At 43.0% G+C, this 20,207-nt stretch overlaps 1 protein-coding gene across 2 annotated transcripts in view; it reads right to left on the minus strand.

The window, feature by feature from the left end:
• The window catches only part of SH3D19 (SH3 domain containing 19), a 66,438-nt gene that overhangs the window by 44,530 nt on the left and 1,701 nt on the right, over positions 1–20,207 (minus strand). The window contains exons 2-3 of one of the 2 annotated variants that reach the window (XM_015409046.1): positions 18,259–19,233; positions 12,442–12,549 (exon numbers count right to left, since the gene is read on the minus strand). In XM_015409046.1, coding sequence (XP_015264532.1) covers positions 12,442–12,549; positions 18,259–18,940 — 790 coding nt within the window. In that variant the 5' untranslated portion in view covers positions 18,941–19,233. Of the gene's footprint in view, positions 1–12,441; positions 12,550–18,258; positions 19,234–20,207 lie in introns of those variants that run through there. The other variant, XM_015409047.1, reaches the window with a different exon arrangement.

Genomic DNA, 20,207 nt, shown 5'->3' on the forward strand with positions numbered 1-20,207 from the left:
CTTCACTGGAGATCTAGGTAGAGAACTCATAGGAAGAATAATTCATAAAAGAACAAAGACAATGATTTTATGAACAAATCTTTGTTGTAGCTATAAATTTGAGAGCAAGGGATTATAAAACCTCAAAATTTCATAATTTTTTCTCTCTTAGTGCATACTTGTGATTTTAAAAAGAACATCTGAGGTTTAGTTAAGCACAGTTTTTAGTTCTTGACACAGTTACAGCAGTTTGACTTCTTTTAGACAATCAATACTGCAGACTTCTAGAAGTAACATTTTATTCTCTTTTAAACTTGAAAAAGGAGGGAAACCACTAAATACAAGGCCATCTAGGGAAACCGAATATGAGCCTGTAGCTAATTTACGTAATCTAATTGAAAATTATGTAAATTTATGTGCATAAATGAGGTGACACACATGTCTTGTATCCAGCTGGCATGATCAAGAACCTGATGACAGTCCCAGAAGTCGCAAACCATGATACATAGTCATGTTACTTTATATGGATTATACCATGTTTTTGCAATCTGAAGTCTGGGAACCCCTGGTAGTCCTCAAGGGTGCTCCAGAGGGTCCACAAGTTCTTTATAAAGACAGAAGGTAAAATCCTCTCCTTTTCCTTTTCCCCCTTTAATGATACAGCTCTTTGGAGCACAGCCGGAAGCCTAATCACACAGAGAGAAGGGGTGGTGGTGGCAGGGAGCTCACTCCAGTCACAAAAGTTTTTAAATCTTAAACTGGGTTGCTAAAAGGTAGGATGCCAGTGACCTGGTGATATTTGGGTCCTTATCTCATAAAAGAAAAGAAAAGTTCTGATTAATATTTGTGAGCTCATTCTTCTCAAGTATCAGGGTAATCCATCTCTGTCTCTCTCCTCACTGAATTTGGGACATTTGATAAACTCCTCTCTATCATCCAGCAAATGTGAAAACAGAGCCTTACTCAGTGTTCTAGAAGGGGGGCAGGGACTCTCCACCTCAAGGGGAGAGGACAGAATTGGCTTCTCCCTCAAGTTCACTGAGTTGTTATTCCTCTCAGTGTCCATTCAACAGCCAGGAGGAAAGGCCCTCTTGTTCTTCACACGTGCACATTTCCTGCAGGTCTTCCAAAATGCAGAGAAACAAATGACAGCTCTACAGGAGCTTGAGCCTCAGCAGGTGTAATCCTGTGTCCCATCTGAAGCTCCCGGACCATAGGCTGATGTCCTCTGCTCTAACTGGCTAAGCAGTATCAAGAAACTAAGGTCCTAGTGGTTCCTTCTGGTATAAACTGAACTGGTTGTCATTCTGTTTTCTAATGCTAAGGATTTCTGCATTCACAGACAATAACAGCCAAAGATTACTTTCAACAGCATTACTGAAAGTACAGGTTGTATGTGATGCTTTTCCATTTCAATGAGCAGCTCATTGTTTTTCCAGGTCCTTTCCCAAGCTGCTCAATCCAAAACTTTCTTATTGGTTGATAAAGTTTGCAGTCTCCGGTGCAAAGCCTCTTCCAGTCAAGAAGTGAGCTCAATTAGAAAATGGGTCAGCCCCTATATAATCAAATACCCACCAAGTCCTGATTTTGCAGGCTATGTGGGGGTGGAAAATGCTGTCAGATTGCACCTGACTAATGGCAGCCATAGGGTTTTCAAGGCAAGAGACGTTCAGAAGTGGTTTGCCACTCCCTGCCTCTGTGTAGTGAGCCTGGAATTCCTTGGTGGTCTCCCATCCAAGTACTAACCAGGGCCAACCCTGCTTAGCTTCTGAGATCTATATTATTATTATTATTATCATCGTCATCATCAATTTATATCCCGCCTTTCTTGCACAGGCAGGCTCTTGGTCCATCCAAGTCAGGCTACATAAAATCAAAACATTTTTGCTCTTAAACTTGCTTTTAAAGTGTAGCTGATAAGTTCCTCACTAATTGTTTTGATGATATGGGAGGACATAACAATTCACGGGGTACACATAGCTTGTTATACATATTTTGAAAAGTGGCTCACCAGCATGTGATGCCTATCAACAAGAAAGGAAGAGAAAAAGGTTGGAAGAGGGTCTGTGATTTTTTTTAAAAAATTAACATGGGGATCCTTGGGTTGCTGAAGTTTCAGAACCACTGGATTATACTCCCTACACATTGGGTGAGATCCTCTATGTTGTTCTGCTCAGGCAAGCCAAACTTCTGCTTGTGTGAGAATCCTGCTATTTCACCCCCTGCAACACTTCCTGGTGTCCTGAGGGTGACACAACTCTCAGCAGTGGGATTCTGGTGAGCACCATAGGGTACTGCAGGAAAGGGGGAGGTGAGAAAGATCCATTCCATGTATGCTACTGTTCTTGGGGTACACAGAATCCAACCAATGTATCTAATTATCAACCTGGCCCCATCTGTGGATACTTAGATCTGGAGACTGGAATCATGAACAAACCAGCCAGATCCTTCTACCTGAGAAAAGCCCCAGGTTTGCAGACAAATCTGGAAAAAAATACATTGGAGGGGATTAAACCCTGCAAACAATAGAAGCAGTGTCTGAAACTTTAACAAGTGAATGCCCTCTCAGTGAAGATAAAAGTTAGGCTGGTTGATGGATGTGCAGGAAGGACAGATGGAAACAAGGAAGGGTGAAGATATGTGGCCTGCAACAAGAAGAAAGAGAAGAGTGTGGAGAGGTGGATATAGGAGAAAGAGATGCACTCTGCAAATCCTTGCAGGTTTCCCACTGTGCAAGTGGGCCCTGCAGACAGCACTGCACAACTGGGCCATAGTTTTCCCAAGCAGAGGCTGCCAAAGGGTAGAGGAAGGATAAAAAACTGTAGACAGAAGGACATATAAAGGTAGGTTGGCTGCTGGGTGGGAAGGAGAGGAGAAAACAGGAAAAGGGAGAGGCTACAGTGGCTTTCAGGGAAGGATTAATATCAAAAAAAGTAGCAGAGCAGCTTTTAAACTAATCCCAGGGGCAAAGCCAACAGGAGCTGGGGAGCCTCTGGTTCAGAACAAGTCAGTCTAAAGGGATGAGTATGTAAACACTCGGGGTAATATCGATAGGTGCATAATAGAATTTAGGAGTGATGGCAGGATGGCAACTGAGGGCCATGTGTGGCAACTAAGGGGCTGAGGGAGATGAAGGTTACTGGAGAGGGAAACATATAACAGGTGCCTGTATGTCAATGCTAGAAGTCTCTGAGCCAAGACAGGGAAGCTGGAGTGCTTGGTGTTCAAAGGCAATTTAGATACAGTAGGTATCTTAGAAACATGGTGGAATGGGGAAAATCTATGGTATACAGTCATTCCTGGATATAAGCTTTATAGGCAGAACAGGAAAGGATGAGTTGGGGAGGTGTTGTTTTGTATACTAAAGAGGGCATAGAAGCAAATAAGTTAGAAAACATCAGGGGAATTAACTCCCCAACAGAAGTGATATGGGTGAAAATACTGGGCCCAAATGGTTACTTAAAGGCTGACCTTGAAATGGAGCAGGAAATAAAGGAGGTGACTAAAACAGATAATGTTATTATACTGGAAGATTTTAACTACCCCCACATTGACTGGGTAAACATGTGCTCGAGTCATGCTGTAGAAATGAGATTCCTAGACATCATAAATGATTATACACTGGAACAGTTGGTCACAGAGCCAACCAGAGGGATAGTGATCTTAGACTTGGTTCTGAGTGGGTCCCAAGAGCTGATGAGAGATTTAGAGATTCTTACACCACTTGGGAACAATGACTATAATGCTATTAAGTTCAGCATTCAGGTCAATGGAAAGTTACCCCTAAAGTCCAAAACTGTCACATTTGATTTCAAAAAACGGAACTTTTCAAAAATGAAGGAAATAGTAAAAAGGAAGCTGGAAGGGAAATATAAGAGAATCAAATCCCTAGATGATGCTTGGAAGCAGAGGTCATTTCGGGGGGGATCGCAGTTCCCCCGGGTGAGGTATGGGGGCGGGGCACATGACGAAGCCCCGCCCCCTGCTTCCGGCTGCCCCGCTTCCAGCCCTCATTCAGCCAGGAGGAAGCAGGAGAAGAGGGAGGGTAAGTTGCTTCCTCCCTGCCTCTCCCCACTCCTGCCTGCCTGGGGCCAGGGAGGGCCTTCGCGGGGCTTCCTTGCACTCCCACCGGCCTTGCAGGTCCACCACCAGGCCCCTCATGGGGCTCGGCAGTGGAGCTGCAAGGTCGCCGCCCGTGGCCGGAATGAGTTATGCTAATGAGTTCCCCTAGCTCTTTTTCTACGAAATGACCCCTGCTTGGAAGCTATTTAAAACCACACTAATTGAAGCCCAAATAGAATGCATTGCACAGGTTAGGAAAGGCACTGCTAAGTCTAAAAGAAGGCCGACATGGTTAGCAAGTCAAGTCAAGGAAGCTATAAAAAGTAAAGAGGCTTCTTTTAAAAAGCTGAAAGTCTGCTGCAATGAACAGGAGGGACCTTGGGCTCTTGAAGAAGGAATGTAAGTCAATAATTAGGCATGCAAAAAGAGATTTTGAGAACTGGGTTGCTAAAAGCATCAAGAAAAACAACAGAATTCAGTACAGGTTATCCCCGAGGGTGTCATCTTTAAAATCAACGATAAAAGAGAGAAGATTGATTCCATTTTTAAAGCCAAGGAATTCTTGAGACGCCAGCTGGGAACGGGGAAAGAATCTAAGGAGGAAGAAACCAATTCAAGTGACTCAGCAACCTCAACTTCTGGATCGGATGAGGACTCTGCGGCTGAAGCGGCTATGGGTGCGACGAAAACTGTGTATGATTTTAGAGACAGAAAGCCAAAGTAAGGGCAGAAGGACTCTGAAAATTGCTCTTTGAAGAAATGAAGATGCTCAGAAAGTCTTCTCAAGATAACTAATTTACTAACATAGAAGCAGTGCAAAGCAAGAACTCTACAAGTATATTGTCTTATTAACAAATGTAATACTAACATTTAGTTTAACTGGGATATGATCTCTCACTCTTGGGTTTTTAGTTAGTGTGGGTATCTTCTCTTTATCCATAGATGTAGTCCCTTCCCAAATTTTTCTTTATAGTTTTGTAGTCTATTGAAAAACAATAAAAATACCCTTTCGGGGGTTTCAAAAAAAAGAAGAAAGAAAAACAATAAACATTTTTAAATATATATACGGAGCCAGAAACCAGCCAGAAAAGCAGAGGGGACTTTGGATGATAAGGAATCAAGGGATTGCTAAAGGAAGATGGGAAGATGGCAGAGAAGCTCAATATTTTTTTTGGCTTCTGTGTTTACTGTACAAAGTGTGGGGCACGTACCCATGCCACACCCCTATTTTCAGGCAGGGAGTCTGAAGAACTTGGCCAAATTGAGGTGACCAGAGATGAAGTTCTAGTCCTATGGGGGAAATTAAAAACTGATAAGTCTACAGGTCCTGATGGTATACACCCAAGACTTCTTAAGGAACTCAGAGTTCAGTTGATCTACTAACCCATGCATGTAACTCAAACAGTTGATCTACTAACCCATGCATGTAATCTATCACTAAATTCAACTGCTGTACCAGAAGACTGGAGAGTAGTAAATGTTACACCATTTTTAAAAAATGGATCCAGAGGGGAACCAGGAAACTACGGGCCAGTCAGCCTAGCATCTGTCCCAGGCAAATTAGTAGAAACAGGAATAAAAAATAAAATAGTTAGGCACAAAGAGGGACAAAGTCAGCTCAGAGGAAATCAGCATAGCTTATGCAAAGGGAAGTCCTGCCTCACCAACCTTTTAGAGTTCTTTGAGAAAGTAAACAAGCATGTAGACAATGATGAGCCATTATACATATTCACTTTCAAAAGGCTTTTGACAAGGTATCTCTCCAAAGACTCCTGAGTAAACTTTCAGTCATGGGATAAAAGGACAGGTTCTCTAATGGATTAAAAACTGACATGAAGCAAAGAGTAGGAATAAATGGGCATTTCTCACAAAGGAGGGAAGCAAGCAGTGGGGTCCCACAAGGATTGGTATTGGAGCTGGTACTATTTAATTTATTCATAAATGATCTGGAACTAGGGGTGAGCAGTGTAGGGGCCAAGTTTGCAGATACCACAAAATGATTCAGGATGGCGAAATCCAAGGCTGACTGTGAAGAGCTCCAAGAGAACCTCCACAAACTGGGTGAGTGGACAACAATGTGGCAAATGAAGTTCAGTATTGGTAAGTGTAAGGTCATGCACATTGGGACAAAAAATCCCAGCTTCAACAATAGGCTAATGGGCTCTGAACTTGCTGAGACTTAGGGGGGAAAGATCTTGGGAGTCACAGTGGGTAGCTCAATGAAAGTGGACAGCTCAATGCTGCACTGGTGAAAAAGGCAACTCTATGTCAGCAATAGAGAATAAAACAGCCAATATTGTAATGCCTCTGGATAGATCTATGGTGCAGCCTCATTTGGAATACTGTGTACAGTTCTGGTCACTGTATCTCAAGAAGGACATGGCAGAGCTAGAGAAACTACAGAGGAGGGCAACCAAGATGATTAGGGGGTTGGAGCACCTTCCCTATGAGGAAAGGCTGAGGTGTCTGAGACTTTTCATTTTAGAAAACAAGACGATTAAGGGGCGGCATGCTAGAGGTTTATAAAATTATGCATGGGTTAGAAAGAGTTGACAAAGAGAATTTTTTCTCCCTCTCCCAAAATACTAGAACTCAAGGGCATCTAATGAAGCTGATGGGCAGTAGATTCAAGACAGACAAAAGAAAATACTACTTTACAGAGAGAATGATTAAAATGTGGAATTCACTGCCAGAGGATGTAGTGATGACCACAGGAATAAACAGCTTCAAAAGGGGATTAAATAGATTAATGGAGAATAAGTCTATCAATGGCTACTAGCCATGGTGACTGAGAGGAACCACCACACTCACAGGCACTAAACCTCTGAATCCCAGAGCCAAGAAGCAACATCAGTGGAAGACCTTGGTCTCTATACCCTTTTATTGGCTCTCCAGAGGAACTGGTTGGCCACTGTGTGAGACAGGATGCTGGTCTGATCCAGCAGGGCTCTAATGTTCTTAAGGAAAAGAGAAAATAGTGAGGGAGGGGGAAATGAGTTCCCTCACAAGTCCTTCTGAATCCCCTTCTTGACCATTATACATATGCAGATTTGATGCAATTAAACTTGGGCTCAACAGGGCCTGCAAGTAATTAATGCACTACGAAACAAATAATCTTGCTTTATGGATTCAACACCAGTTGGGAACAATCTACACTCACTTCGACTGGATCTTATTTTATTAGTGCTCTGCATAGTGATGTAACACAGCTTGGATCACTGGATCTTCTGTACTTGCTTTGGAATAACACCCCTACCATTCTACTTCTAACTAAAGGTAAACATTTCCCTTGCTCGAAAGCCAGTTGAATCCGACTCTAGGGATGCGGTGCTCATCTCTGTTTCCAAGTCGAAGAGCCAGTGCTGTCCAAAGACGTTTCCGTGGTCATGTGGCCAGCATGACTAAATGCCAAGGTGCATGGGACCCTGTTACCTTCCCACTATTTATCTACTTGCAATTTCTTGCTTTCAAACTGCTAGGTTGGCAGGAGCTGGGGCCAAAGACGGGAGCTCACTCCTGTCACGTGGCACTCAGGTCCCAAACTGTCAAACTACAGACCAGAAGGTCTGCAGCTCAGCATCTTAACCTCTGAGTCACTTCGGTCCCTTCTAACTATACGTGTATAATTTTATATCTACCTAAAAACTGAAGGCAATGTTTTACACATGTGACCACAAAAATCTAAATTGTTAGACTTCAAAGTGCCATAAGACCCTTGATGTAAGTTGCAGCATTAATATAGCTCTCTTCAATATTCATAGCTTTCATGCACAGGGGAAGGTTGCTTTCAGCTCTCAGGGACCTGCTCTGTATTACAGTGTACAAGCTGGGCACTGTAAGAATAACTGAGAAAGGATTTGCTGCATCTTTTTTCAGTTGTATAATTATTTGAATTTTCTATAATACCCAAAAAAGCCTTGTTTCCAGCTGGAGCTTTGCGAGAAGCTGAAGGATTGCATGCAAGATAATACCAAGGTATGAACAAAGGGATACTATTTTGATTATTTTAAAACTAGTCTCTTCAGATTCAGTCAGTAATCTTACTATGCACAAAAGAATATAGCTGTTGTTAAATCTTTATCATCAGTGTGGGAATCAATACTGTTACTTCTCTTGCCAATATTTTTACTACAGTTTTATGAAAATAAACACCAGTGCTTCTGTCTGCCATAATAGCAAGGCCAAACTCAGAAAATTAGGCATAAAGACTTTCTAATGAAATGGAAAACGGGAGAGGGAAATCAAATAATTACATTTTGAATGTGACCACAAATAAACAAACTGCTCTGGCCCTTGCATCTCAGAATGAAAGCACTCCATATTTGTATAAAGGAGGGACAACATTATAAACAAACCACTGATCTGTAGCAGCAAAACCTAGTTAATAACCTTCTTCCCAGATCCCAATTAAAGGTAAAGGTAAAGGTTCCCTTGCTCGAAAGCCAGTCGAATCCGACTCTAGGGTTGCGGTGCTCATCTCTGTTTCAAAGCCGAAGAGCCAGCGCTGTCTGAAGACGTTTCCGTGGTCATGTGGCCGGCATGACTAAACACCAAGGCGCACAGAACGTTGTTACCTTCCCACCAAAGTGGTACCTATTTATCTACTTGCAATTTCTTGCTTTCGAACTGCTAGGTTGGCAGGAGTTGGAACTAGACGGGAGCTCATTCCATCATGCGGCACCTGGGTCTCGAACTGCTGAACTACCGACCTTCCACAGCCTGCAGTTCAGCGTCTTAACCACTTGAGCCACCGCAGCTCCTAGATCCTAATTTGGGTAGCCTTAAAACTGCTGTTCTGGAGATCTTACAGCTCAGAATGCTGGGCAAACCCACTCGTCTCAAATATCAGCACAAGTGATGTCTGTGCCTCACCTTTTACGTCCTGCACATCAAACAGCTGTGCTAAAAGAGACTAGCAGCTTGCCCTCCTCCCAGGTTGGTTAGCCTTAGAGTTCAGGGATTCTGCCCTACCCAAAGGAGTTTCCTCACCAATTCCCCTAAACCCTAAAATGCTGGCTTAGGCAAAACTTTCCTCAATTTATAGATCTCTCAGGATGCTTTCCAATAGCCCCTACACACACTTTCCCATAATCTGTACGGTCCCTGAACAAGAGAAATGTTAAGATTTTCCAACTAACGGAAAAAGGAAAAAAATCATAATTACATTTTGAATGTTGCCACACATACACAAACTGCTCTTGTGCCTCTTATCTGTAATTCCCTATCCTTGTGGAAGTTGGCCTGTGTTGAAAGACAAGGGCAGTCAATTTTGCAGAGACACATAAAGATTTCTGCTAACATTGAGCAGTGAAGCATTTACATACTGTAGAACTGAAATAAATCTATAAAAACAAGCCTGAACTGATTGCTGAAGCATTCACAATGCTTATTCAACCAAATACACTGCACACATGTACAGTTATACTGTTGAAGTTCTTGTTCAGAACTTCAAATTTTACATTTCAAATCTAAAAGTACATTCATTTCATTGTTGGCTTGAAGGAGATTTTAATGTCCAGTAACACCTTAATGACTAGAAAATTTGTGGCGCGGTATGAGATTTCATAAGTTTCAGCACACTTCTTCAGATAATGTACAGGTTTCTGTTCTTCTGAACACACAATAACTTTAGTTATTTCAGGGTTGCAAATGCTACTTTTTGGGGAACTCCTTAAAACTGCATTTTTTTGTTAAAACAAGTTTTAAAGGGAAAAAAATTGTTTAGAAAGAATATTTTTTTTAAAATGGGGAAATGGGCTGTAATCATAGGAAAACAAGGTGGGTGCCTCCTGACACTGACCCTCCCAATGCCACCTTCTGTCCCCAACCATGGAGAAATGAGGTAAGCCATTACAAGGCCACCCCACGAATTCCCACATCGGCAAGGCGGTGAGTCAATAGATGCAGTCGACCACCGCTCTAAGAGCAAGTACTATTAGCAGTGCCAACCAGGCCCATAGCTAACATGGGGCCCAGGGGCCCGACCCCCCACTATTTTTGTGGGGGGGGCGATCCTCAGCTCCCCCTCCCTCCCCTCTGGCCCCCTCACCCCCTGATTGATCTGAGTCGGCATCTCCCCGTTTCAGCTCATTTGCGATGAGCTGAGTCTCTTTAGGACCCAGCAGCAACTGGTGGTTGGCTGAGTCACACACACATTGGTTGGATTGCAGCAGTTAGCTCCCCCTGTTGGATTTTCTGCTTCAGGCTCATTGGCTCAGGGAAGTAGTGAGGGAGGAGTAATGCCAATAAGGGTCTGTCTCTCTCTCTCTCTGTGTGTGTGTGTGTGTGTGTGTGTGGGAGGGAGGGAGGGAGGGAGGGAGGAAACACGGCAGCTTTTCTAGACCTTTTAGTGTCTATTAACATTAGGATTCTGGCTTACCTCAGAGGAAAGCTCTAGTGGGGGTTGTGTGGGTGCATGCCAGGCAGACCCCCCTTGCCCTGGAGCCTTTGATGTAATCAGCTGGTGGGGCCCCCCCAAGGCCCCCTCCCCCAAAAATCCCTAGCTATGGGGCTGGCGCCAACCCATATCAATCCAGCTGCCTACTGAGGGCAACCAGCGCCGTCTCCGTCCTGTGGTGGAAGCCAGATTGGAATGGATCCAACACCAATGTGTCATCCAGTAATTTCTGGAGTTGTTCGGCCACTGCTCTCTCAATTACCCAAAAATGGAAGATTGGAAACTGGGAGATAATTGGACAGATCCATAGGGTCTGCGTTCAGTTTTTTCAACAGCAGGGTAACCACTGCCTCCTCCGGTCCCACTGGAAAAGTCCCTGTACCCAGGGACAAATTAGTGATATCTTCCAGGGGACCTTGTAGCCCCTCACCTCTGGCTTTCACCAGCCATGAGGGGCACAAATCAAGGAGACAGGTGGTTGACCTCACAGCACCCAGAATCCTGTTACCATCAGCTTGGGAGAGCTGGCTGAAGGTATCTAAACAGCCAAGGGCCTCCAGTTCACAAACTGTATCAATGTTGGCTGGGAGGTCACGGTAGAGCAACAAGACTTTATCTGCAAAAAAGCTCGCAAATGCCTCACAGCTTACAGTTGAATAAAATAATAATAATTAGTATATTATTTTTTATTATTTCCAACTATTATTATTATTATTCTGGGTCCTCTCTGAGAGGGATGTAAGAGACCAAATTATCCTAAATAACTGAGCCGGGCGAGAGCTAGCAGATGCAATGGTGGCCACATAAAACTCTTTTTTAGCAGCCTTCACCACCATCTCATAAGATTTCATAAACATCCTATAAGATGCTCTTTTAGCTTTGTTGCGAACTCATTGCCAAATATACTCCAGTCGTCTGAGTTCCTGTTTCATCGTATACAAGGGGCATGTTTTCTGCCAGCGACAGAGAGGACGTGGCAGGGGGAGGGTGATTTCATCAATGGTTTCAAAGACCCGGGAGTTCCAGTTCTCTATCAGCTCATCTAAGGAATTGCTAGAGGGCATTGGCTCCCACAGAGCATTCTGGAATCCAACTGGATCCATTAGTCTTTGCAGGTGAGCATAAATCCACTCCTCACCTAGATGGTGGTCAGGGACACCCAGCCGGATCCTCGGGGTGCAATGATCTTATCACGACACCAACATCTTGGCCACCAGATCCATATCAACCCCCATACTGAAGACCAAATACAGCATGTAGCCTGCTTGATGCATGGAACCTGATACAATCTGGGTGAGTCCCTGGATGACACCAGGTCCACAGCCTGCTGTGATGAGGCAACATCAGCATGGACATTAAAGTCCCCAAGGATTATAAGCCTAGGGAACTCCAAGGCCCAGCTGGCTGCCACCTCAAGCAGGCTGAGGAGGCTGTCTGCTGGGGCACTAGGTGTACAGTACACCAGAAAGACAGCCAAATGCACCCTAGGCCAACACAATCAATGCCGGTGATCTTTGGGGCGGGGAGCACCCTGAAGGAAAAACTCTCTCGGATGAGTATTGCCCACCCTCCACTGCGCCCCACTGTTTGAGACTGATGGAGGACCAAGAAACCTGGAAGAGACCGTTCTTTTAAGGTGACCATTTCGCTTTCCCTTGTCCAGGTCTCGGTCACGCATGCCAGGTCCACTTTTTGTGCCGCAATATAAAGTCGTAGTGAAGAGGTCTTATTATTGATGGACCTGGCATTACACAGCAGCAATGTTGAAGGGGGGTAAAAATTCCTAGTCCTCACACCCACATCTTGGGATGGGACATAGGATGGAAGGGAACCAAGCAGAAGGCTGCAGCTGGAGAAATAAATCTGTTTACATACTCCCCTCCCCCCGTTCAAAGTCCACTTTGCATCCAACTCTGTGTCAAAAACAAATCTCGAGAAAATGAGTTGGTACATTCTGATTCAAAACTGAAGAGTAACAAAACAAGCATAATAAAAGAACCTACCTTTTGCTGTTTTTGATGGGATTCTGATCACAGTAGGCTTCCGCACTATAGCTGGTTGGATTACCTGTTCTTTTGCGGGTTCTTTTTTGGAGGGCAAATTTAAAAGATCTAACGAAAATACAAAATTCAGCATATTATCTTCAATTCAAGACACATAGATTTATTAAAGTATATAATGTATACTATACACACACTACATTATATTGTATTATGTTGAGTATTACAGGATATCGTATATATGTTATAGGAAACATTGCTTCTTCTAACGACAAAATCTATACGACAAAAATATGAAAAATACCTCTACTGTACATTTGTTTTGTAAAACGCCATTTAGGGTATCAGACACTCTATCCTTCATTTTTGAATGTTTGCTGAATTTAGTATCATTTATTCCATGCAATTCTCTTTGCACTAAATCAATGCTTTAATAGTGGAGAACTGAAGATACAAATTACGCAACCTCTGCTGTAATCAAGGAAGAATTAGTCACAGTAGAATGCACTCAGCCATAATAGTGCGATCATGGGAAGAATCTGAGTGTTTCACCAGGATCATAACTGTTGTTTGCACATAAAGAAGGCTTCTGCAGAACGGGGCAGGTCAGCTACTTGCCCATTTCCACTGTTCTACCCATCAAAGTCCTGAGATGAAAAAGAATGCTGCCAGCCAGTAACCTCTCTGCATTACTCACTTTTCAGTAATTTCAAACAGCACAATGTATTGTATAGATAGCCCTACCGAACTAATCATTTGTGTTGTATGCAATGGCTGAACGCTTTTTAAACAGTAGTTGAGGGACACTGAGCAAAATGCATAAAACATGACAGTAAAACTTAATATACTCACTAAATTAGGGATCTGCAGTCTACAGATCTAGAACCAGATGTGGCTCAACACAGAAACAAATACGTTTCTTTTTAAAAAGACTAAGAAATCTTTACACTAAGCTATATTGGAGGGATTGGTGGGATGCTAGTATAAAAATGTTTAAACCGAATGGCATTAGAATCTTTTATGGAAAAGACTGTATTCTTAGAAATATTTTGCAGAGAGGGAAACCACAGAAGTAAAGAGTTGCCAGTAACCCAAGAGAAAATCATGCACAGGTTTAAGACTGTGCACTAAAACAGTTGTGCAGGGTGCTCTTGTGTGTATTTATCACTTATTGCGAGACCCTGGAGGAAGTGACCACATGCCGAATGCCAAGTAGGACTGAAGGTTAATGGTTTATGATCAATGGTTGGGTTTGAATCTAATTAATTTATATTCTGAATGTTTTTATCTGAACTGTACGTTGGATATGATGTACATCACTCTGAGCCCTCTGGGGGAGGGAAATTTAGAAATTTAAATTAACAGCAGCAACAACAACGATAATAAAGGACTTGCAACAACAAATGCTTGGGCTATGTAAACTCTGTGGATTATTAAATGACATTATCAATTATCAGTAATACCAAGTTGTATATTGTATAATTAATCTCCATTCCAGAAAACAAACCTGCAAGGGGATCATCAGTGTCAGTCAGAGTTCTCTGCTTATTGTCTACAATAATTTGATACATTTTGGGGGATTTTGAAGGCTGGAAGCTCCTACCCTTGTTTACAAAAGAGTACATACATTATTATGTGCGTTTTACTTTGTCAGCCACCTTGATGGCCCTTGTGAGGGCTGAAAGGTGGGGTATACATTTTGTAAAATAAACATACATTTTGTAGGGAAGGGAAAGAGCAGGCAGGATGCATGCAGCTAATATTTTTTCTTTATGACATTTGTTTAAAGTGGAATTCTCCCTCAAAGACATTACTACTCTTCCTTTACCTATTAAGGCACTTGGCAAACTTGTCCCACAAACCCACAGACAAGAGGGTAACATCTTACAGAGTGTTCAGCTGATTTCTATTTCAGCACCACTATCTAGATGCACTTGGGATCCCTCCCATATTGTGCAGTTGCCCAAATTATTTGCACACAGAGAGATAGCAACCTGGTTATGCAACGTATCTGCCAAGGTAGGAGGACTGGGATACACACATGCTTTTTAGGAGTGGGGTTATTTGATTGAAAAGCCCCCAAATACAGATACAAACATTCTTGTGGCAAGATTATTCTGTTTTTCGGAGGCAGTAGAGTCTCATGATTCCTTCTAATGTATATTTGCTTAAAACAACCCCAGTTCTTATTACTCTTTGCTGTAATGATCTGAGTCAGTTCTGACAACAAAACAGTGCTGGAAATGTTTGTTTGAAATTTTGCAATCCTACACGTTTATACTGTTTTGTCTAGCTGAGTACTTGCTTAGAAATATTACAAACATCTGAGAGGAAAACCCAAATAGAAAGAGCTGACTTCTCTTTTTATACCAAGCAGTGCAGCTGCACATTATATTCAGCTTGGCTATCTACATTAGATAAAACTATCATGTCTCCAACTCAGTTACATAGAAACAAAGCACAAATGTTTCTGTCCCACAAAATACAAAGACAACCAATACTGAATATATTTTTCCTAAGAAGTTGATTGGAGGGAAGGTGGCATTGTATAGCCCTCCCTCATCCGATCTTGGAAGCTAAGCAGAGTCAGTACTTGGAAGGGAGACAACCAAGGAAGACTCAGCAGAGGAAGGCAATGGCAAACTACCTCTGCTTCTCATTTACCCTGAAAGCCCCTTGCTGGGGTCGCCATACGTCAGTTGTGACTTGACTGCACATACACAGATTAAAAAAAATATATTTATATTCAGCAATGCCATCAAAACTAAAAATCACTAGTACTCAGTGGCACAGCACATGCTTTGCATGCATAAGTCCTCAGGCACAATCTTTGCCAGGTTAGAAGCATCATCCTCCCATGGCAAGGTTAGGAATATCAATGAAGGGAGAAGCTGCCAGACACAGCAGACAACAGTTTAAAGTGATTAGGTGGACCCACATTTTCCTAGGGCAGGTCCTTCGAGGAAGATAGTGAGTCAAAGGTTAATGTACAGGTATGAAGGTAAGAAGAAATGCCTTTTAAAATCCCTTGCCTTTGTTTCCTGACCTGCTGGTTCAAGATTACTTTACAGAGAGGCCAGATATCCATATACTAAGAAGAGTGGCTTCAAAGCAAGCCATAACTTCAACCAGAGATCACTGTCTGGAATAGTCAAGAGCTCCTGCTCAGAAAGATCTAGTGCCTCAGAAAACTAGACTGCTGTCTTCTCAAGAGACAGCCAGAGGCTCCACCCCTCTTCTTGTTCCACTTCCTGTTGCTGATCTTCTTCCCCTATCAGCTATCATTTGAACCCCTGGCCTCCAAACTGGGTAGATATAGATATTCTGAAGCTCAGTGAGCTTTTTGCTGGGCTTTCTGCTTTAAGTACAGTGAGAATCTTCTAAGTACTTCACATCATGGGGTCCTTCCCACGCTCAGTTGATGAAGAGCTGGCAACCCTGCTTGATGACAGGAAAGAAAGGGATCACGGAGACCAAGTAACTGAAAAGTGATCACATACGTGCAACTGAGGAGAGAGAAGAAAGAGTAAGGGGAAAGTTTCATGCAGTGCTTAGATTAGAGCGCCAGAGGCAAGAGGAAGGTTCAAAACTAAGGAAATGTGGAGACAGAAGGCAGGGATGGCAAACCAGTGGGATGGTGCTGAATTTCACATATTTGAATATTTGGCTGCAATAAGTTCTATAGTAGGGAGTTGCCAACCCTTTTCACCCTGTGGGCACCCTTGGGATTCTAACACAGGATGATGGGCGTAACCACAAAATAGTTGCCACAGGAGGTAGAACCACACATAGTGGAAGCTCAGGTGAAGGAGAGTTTCGAGAGAGTTTGAAGTCAATGGGTGAGGGGCACATAATTTTTCTTTTTATTTAAGGGAAAAAACCCAGAATTTGAGTGGGAAATATAGGTAGCACTGCCAGTTTGGATATTAACTTTTTAAAATACTGAACTTTTAAAAATGTATAATCATTAAATATATTACAGCTTATTAATCATTGCAAAATTATTATATTTAAACAAAAAATATTGACAATATTGTATATATCCACAGTACAGGAGGGTGTTTTCCCCCCAGTGCTCCCAAAATTTTCAGTTCATGCTGTACATTGGGTATGAGTAAAATGCTTTGTTAGACAAGCTTTTCCCTCACTTAATAAGATGTATTTCACATTTTAGAAGAGACACTCTCATAGGAGTTTCTTCTCAGTATTATCCCAAATTATCCACCCATGTAAGGGTGCAGAGGCAACTTAATAATTCAGTTTCTCAAACTCTTCATGGGTCAGAGCAAGCAAGACCTGTGCGGAAAGCAGGGGTCATTTCGTAGAAAAAGAGCTAGGGGAACTCATTAGCATAACTTATTAGCATATGCCACACACCCTGACATCACCGGAAGTGTGTCATAAGGCCACACCCCCTGACATCACCAGAAGTGTGTCATAAGGCCACACACCCCGCCCCCAACGGTCCTGGCCGCCAGCGGCGGCCTTGCAGCTTCACTGCCAAGCCCATGAGGGGCCCGGCGGTGGACCTGCAAGGCCGGCGGGAGTGCAAGGAAGCCCCGCGAAGGCCCTCCCTGGCCCCAGGCAGGCAGGTGTGGGGAGAGGCAGGGAGGAAGCAACTTACCCTCCCTCTTCTCCTGCCTCCTCCTGGCTGAATGAGGGCCGGAAGTGGGGCGGCCGGAAGCAGGGGGCGGGGCTTCGTCATGTGCCCCACCCCCGTACCTCACCTGGGGGAACTGCAATCCCCCGCGATCCCCCCTGAAATGACCTCTAGCGGAAAGACTACAGGATATAAGCACATGACAAATTTTGCCCTACAACCAGTCACACCAATCCAACGCAATTAGTGAGAAAGCGATAAATGCTTTTTGAATTTCACAAACACATTCCATTCCTATTTATGACAGTGTTTGGAGTCTCTCTTGCATGGCTAAAATCACAAAGTATTCAGAAGACCAAGGAAGTCTCAAGAGAAAAACCAGTGCACTGGACAGCATTTATACAGTTGTATAAGTATGGGGGCCATTCATTCCACAAACACATGCAGAAGATACTGAACAAAATGTTAACTTGACAGTGTCCTTCTGAACAGACAATTCCTGCCTTTGTCATGTGTTGTAAGACTGGCTCACTCGTCAACCGACACATGCTATCACTATTTAAATTAGCACAAACATATATATCTTCACACCTCACAAATGCCAGAAGTTCTTATGCAATTAATAACTTGTGCTAAGTCAAGTCACTAGCAACAATTTACATAGTGCTTTTCTTAAATTTTCAAATCATCACACTTTCCCCCCAGTAATCTTTACAATAGTTCTGCAACACAGACAAGCTGATGGTATTCAGAGAAAGAATTTTCCAGCATGTGTTATCTGAGATGCCAGGGATCGAACATGGGACCTTTTGCATGCAAAATAAATACTTTAACTAAGCTTTAGCGTTTCTCCATGAGAGTTACTTTACTTTCCAGTTCCTCCACTGGAAATCTAGATGCCAGTCTTATTTAATTCCACATCATACACAGATGTCTAATATGCAGGCCAAAAATGAATTTGATTTCATACAGTTCTTCAATATACATACACAATTGTAAAGGTAAAGGTGAAGTTCCCTTGCTCGAAAGTCAGTCGAATCCGACTCTAGGGTGCTCATCTCCGTTTCAAAGCCGAAGAGCCAGCACTGTCCGAAGACATTTCCGTGGTCATGTGGCCGGCATGACTAAACACCAAGGCGCATGGAACGCATACAGTTCTTCAACATACATACACAATTGTAACCATCCTTAAAAACTCCTCTCTTTGTTTTTAATCTTACCTGATTCTGAATGGGCAAGTTCTGGAACAGCCCCATCTGAGTTAACTGGTGAAACGTCATCATCAAAACTGATCAGATCTCCTTCCCTAGATGGTGTGCTCTGCCGTGGAGGTGCTGAGAGGCTGCTTGCAGTTGGCTCCCCCAGAGACCTGGAAGCATTTGCCTGGGCAGCTACAGAGAGTCTGGAAGCAGAAGTGGGTGGTTGCAGTGGAATAAGAGGAGCTGCAGGACTTTCAAAAGAGATTGACTTCTTGGGTACAAGAGGCCTAGGAGCAGGAATAGGGTATTTTTTCTGTCCTTCTGTGTTCTCTGAAGTCGATCTGCCCCCTGTATTAAGTGGCCCATTGGTACTGCTTTTTACAGTGTCTGGCTTGGGTTTCTTTGGCAGTTCAGGCTTGGTTGTAATGCTGCTCCCGGCTTCCTGAGGTTGAAGGTGTCTTTCCTGGGAAACCTTAAATTTGTTTTCTGTCCATGAATCCCACTCACCTGAAGTTCTGGTCACTCCTGGCTTTGGAGCAACCACAGGTTTTATTACACTAAATATAGGCTTGTGGGCTAATGGACGTGGAGGAATTTCTGGCTGCTTTACTAGTCCTGAAGTTTCTGCATTTGCCTGTGTTTCCAAAGCTTTGGTCCGTGATACTATACTGCTTTGGCTCTTGTTTATATCCATACTGACCATCACCACATGACTATCCAATAAGCTATCATCTAGCAGGGATTCCAGCTGAACTGAGGAGGAGTTCCTTGACTGGCTTGTTTCTTCATGATTGTCTTCTGTATTATTTTGAGTTTCTTTAACAACAGGCTTCAGATTGGCTTTTGATCTTGGTTTTGGCACTGGGCATAAGGCAGCATTAGGCTTCTCCTGACATGTCTGCTCTTCCAAGACAACTAGGAGGTCCTCATTTTTGGAAGGATTGTTGTTCAGCAGAGAGGGAAATGGCCTAGGTGGAGTGCGAGGAATTTGTACAGCTGAAAAAAGAACTCAGTGAGTTAAAATGTAGTCACCTTAACAGAACACATATGTTTATGCTTCTGGTCATTCTAGCCTAACCAGACACAGCCCCTGTGGTTTCATTTACTTTACTTAGTATGATTCTGTTGCTACTGCTGCTTACAACATAACCAGTGACGCAGCTGCCATGACCATGTGAGGAGCTGGCTGACATGGCAAGAAGTTTGTAACAAACAGCTCTCCATGCAGCTGTAGCAGTTTTAGTCATGTGAAAGCAACGAACACAGAAAAGAGGATACACTGATGTAGCTAAAGTCACCAAAAATGCATGAAGAACAGTTTTGCAAAATGGCTTGCCACATACAGTGGCCCTCACACGATTATGCTACATGTGGCAGTTAAAGCACTGATTACATTTATGGACTGGGCTGCTGACAAAAATCACTGCACAACATTTTTATATCTCCCATTTTCAAAGATCAAAATGTAGTAAACACCAGAAAAAAGGCATATCACTTTTCTATTGCGTAAGAGATAAAAGATATTTTATTTATAGAAGAACTATGCGTAGGGTTGCCAGGTCTGGGTTGGAAAATACCTGGAGACTTTTGGGGTGGATCCAGGAGAGGGTGGGGTTTGGGGAGGGAAGGGGGCCTCAGCACGGTACAATGCCATAGAGCCCACCCTTCAAAGCAGCCATTTTCTCCAGGGGGAACTTTGTAAGGAAAAACAACCGTGATGTGATAACGAAACCTTGTTAGAGAAAAATATATCTTCTTTAATTATCCAGTGAATAACAAATCATAAAGGTATTTTCTTTGAAGTAAATTGGTCTCAAGTTTTTCTTTCTGACGGTACAGCGCTCAATGGACTGTTTCACTCAAGGTTTCATCAGGTGAGACCTTACACCTTTAGTATTTTTTCTACTCCCTCTTCCTTTCTAGCTTACATCATTCGGTTACATCAGTTGTAAAAGCAGGAGATCTCCAGG

The sequence above is a fragment of the Gekko japonicus genome, unplaced genomic scaffold, assembly GCF_001447785.1.
Source record: "Gekko japonicus isolate JY-2015 unplaced genomic scaffold, Gekko_japonicus_V1.1 scaffold24, whole genome shotgun sequence".
Lineage (NCBI taxonomy): Eukaryota > Metazoa > Chordata > Lepidosauria > Squamata > Gekkonidae > Gekko > Gekko japonicus.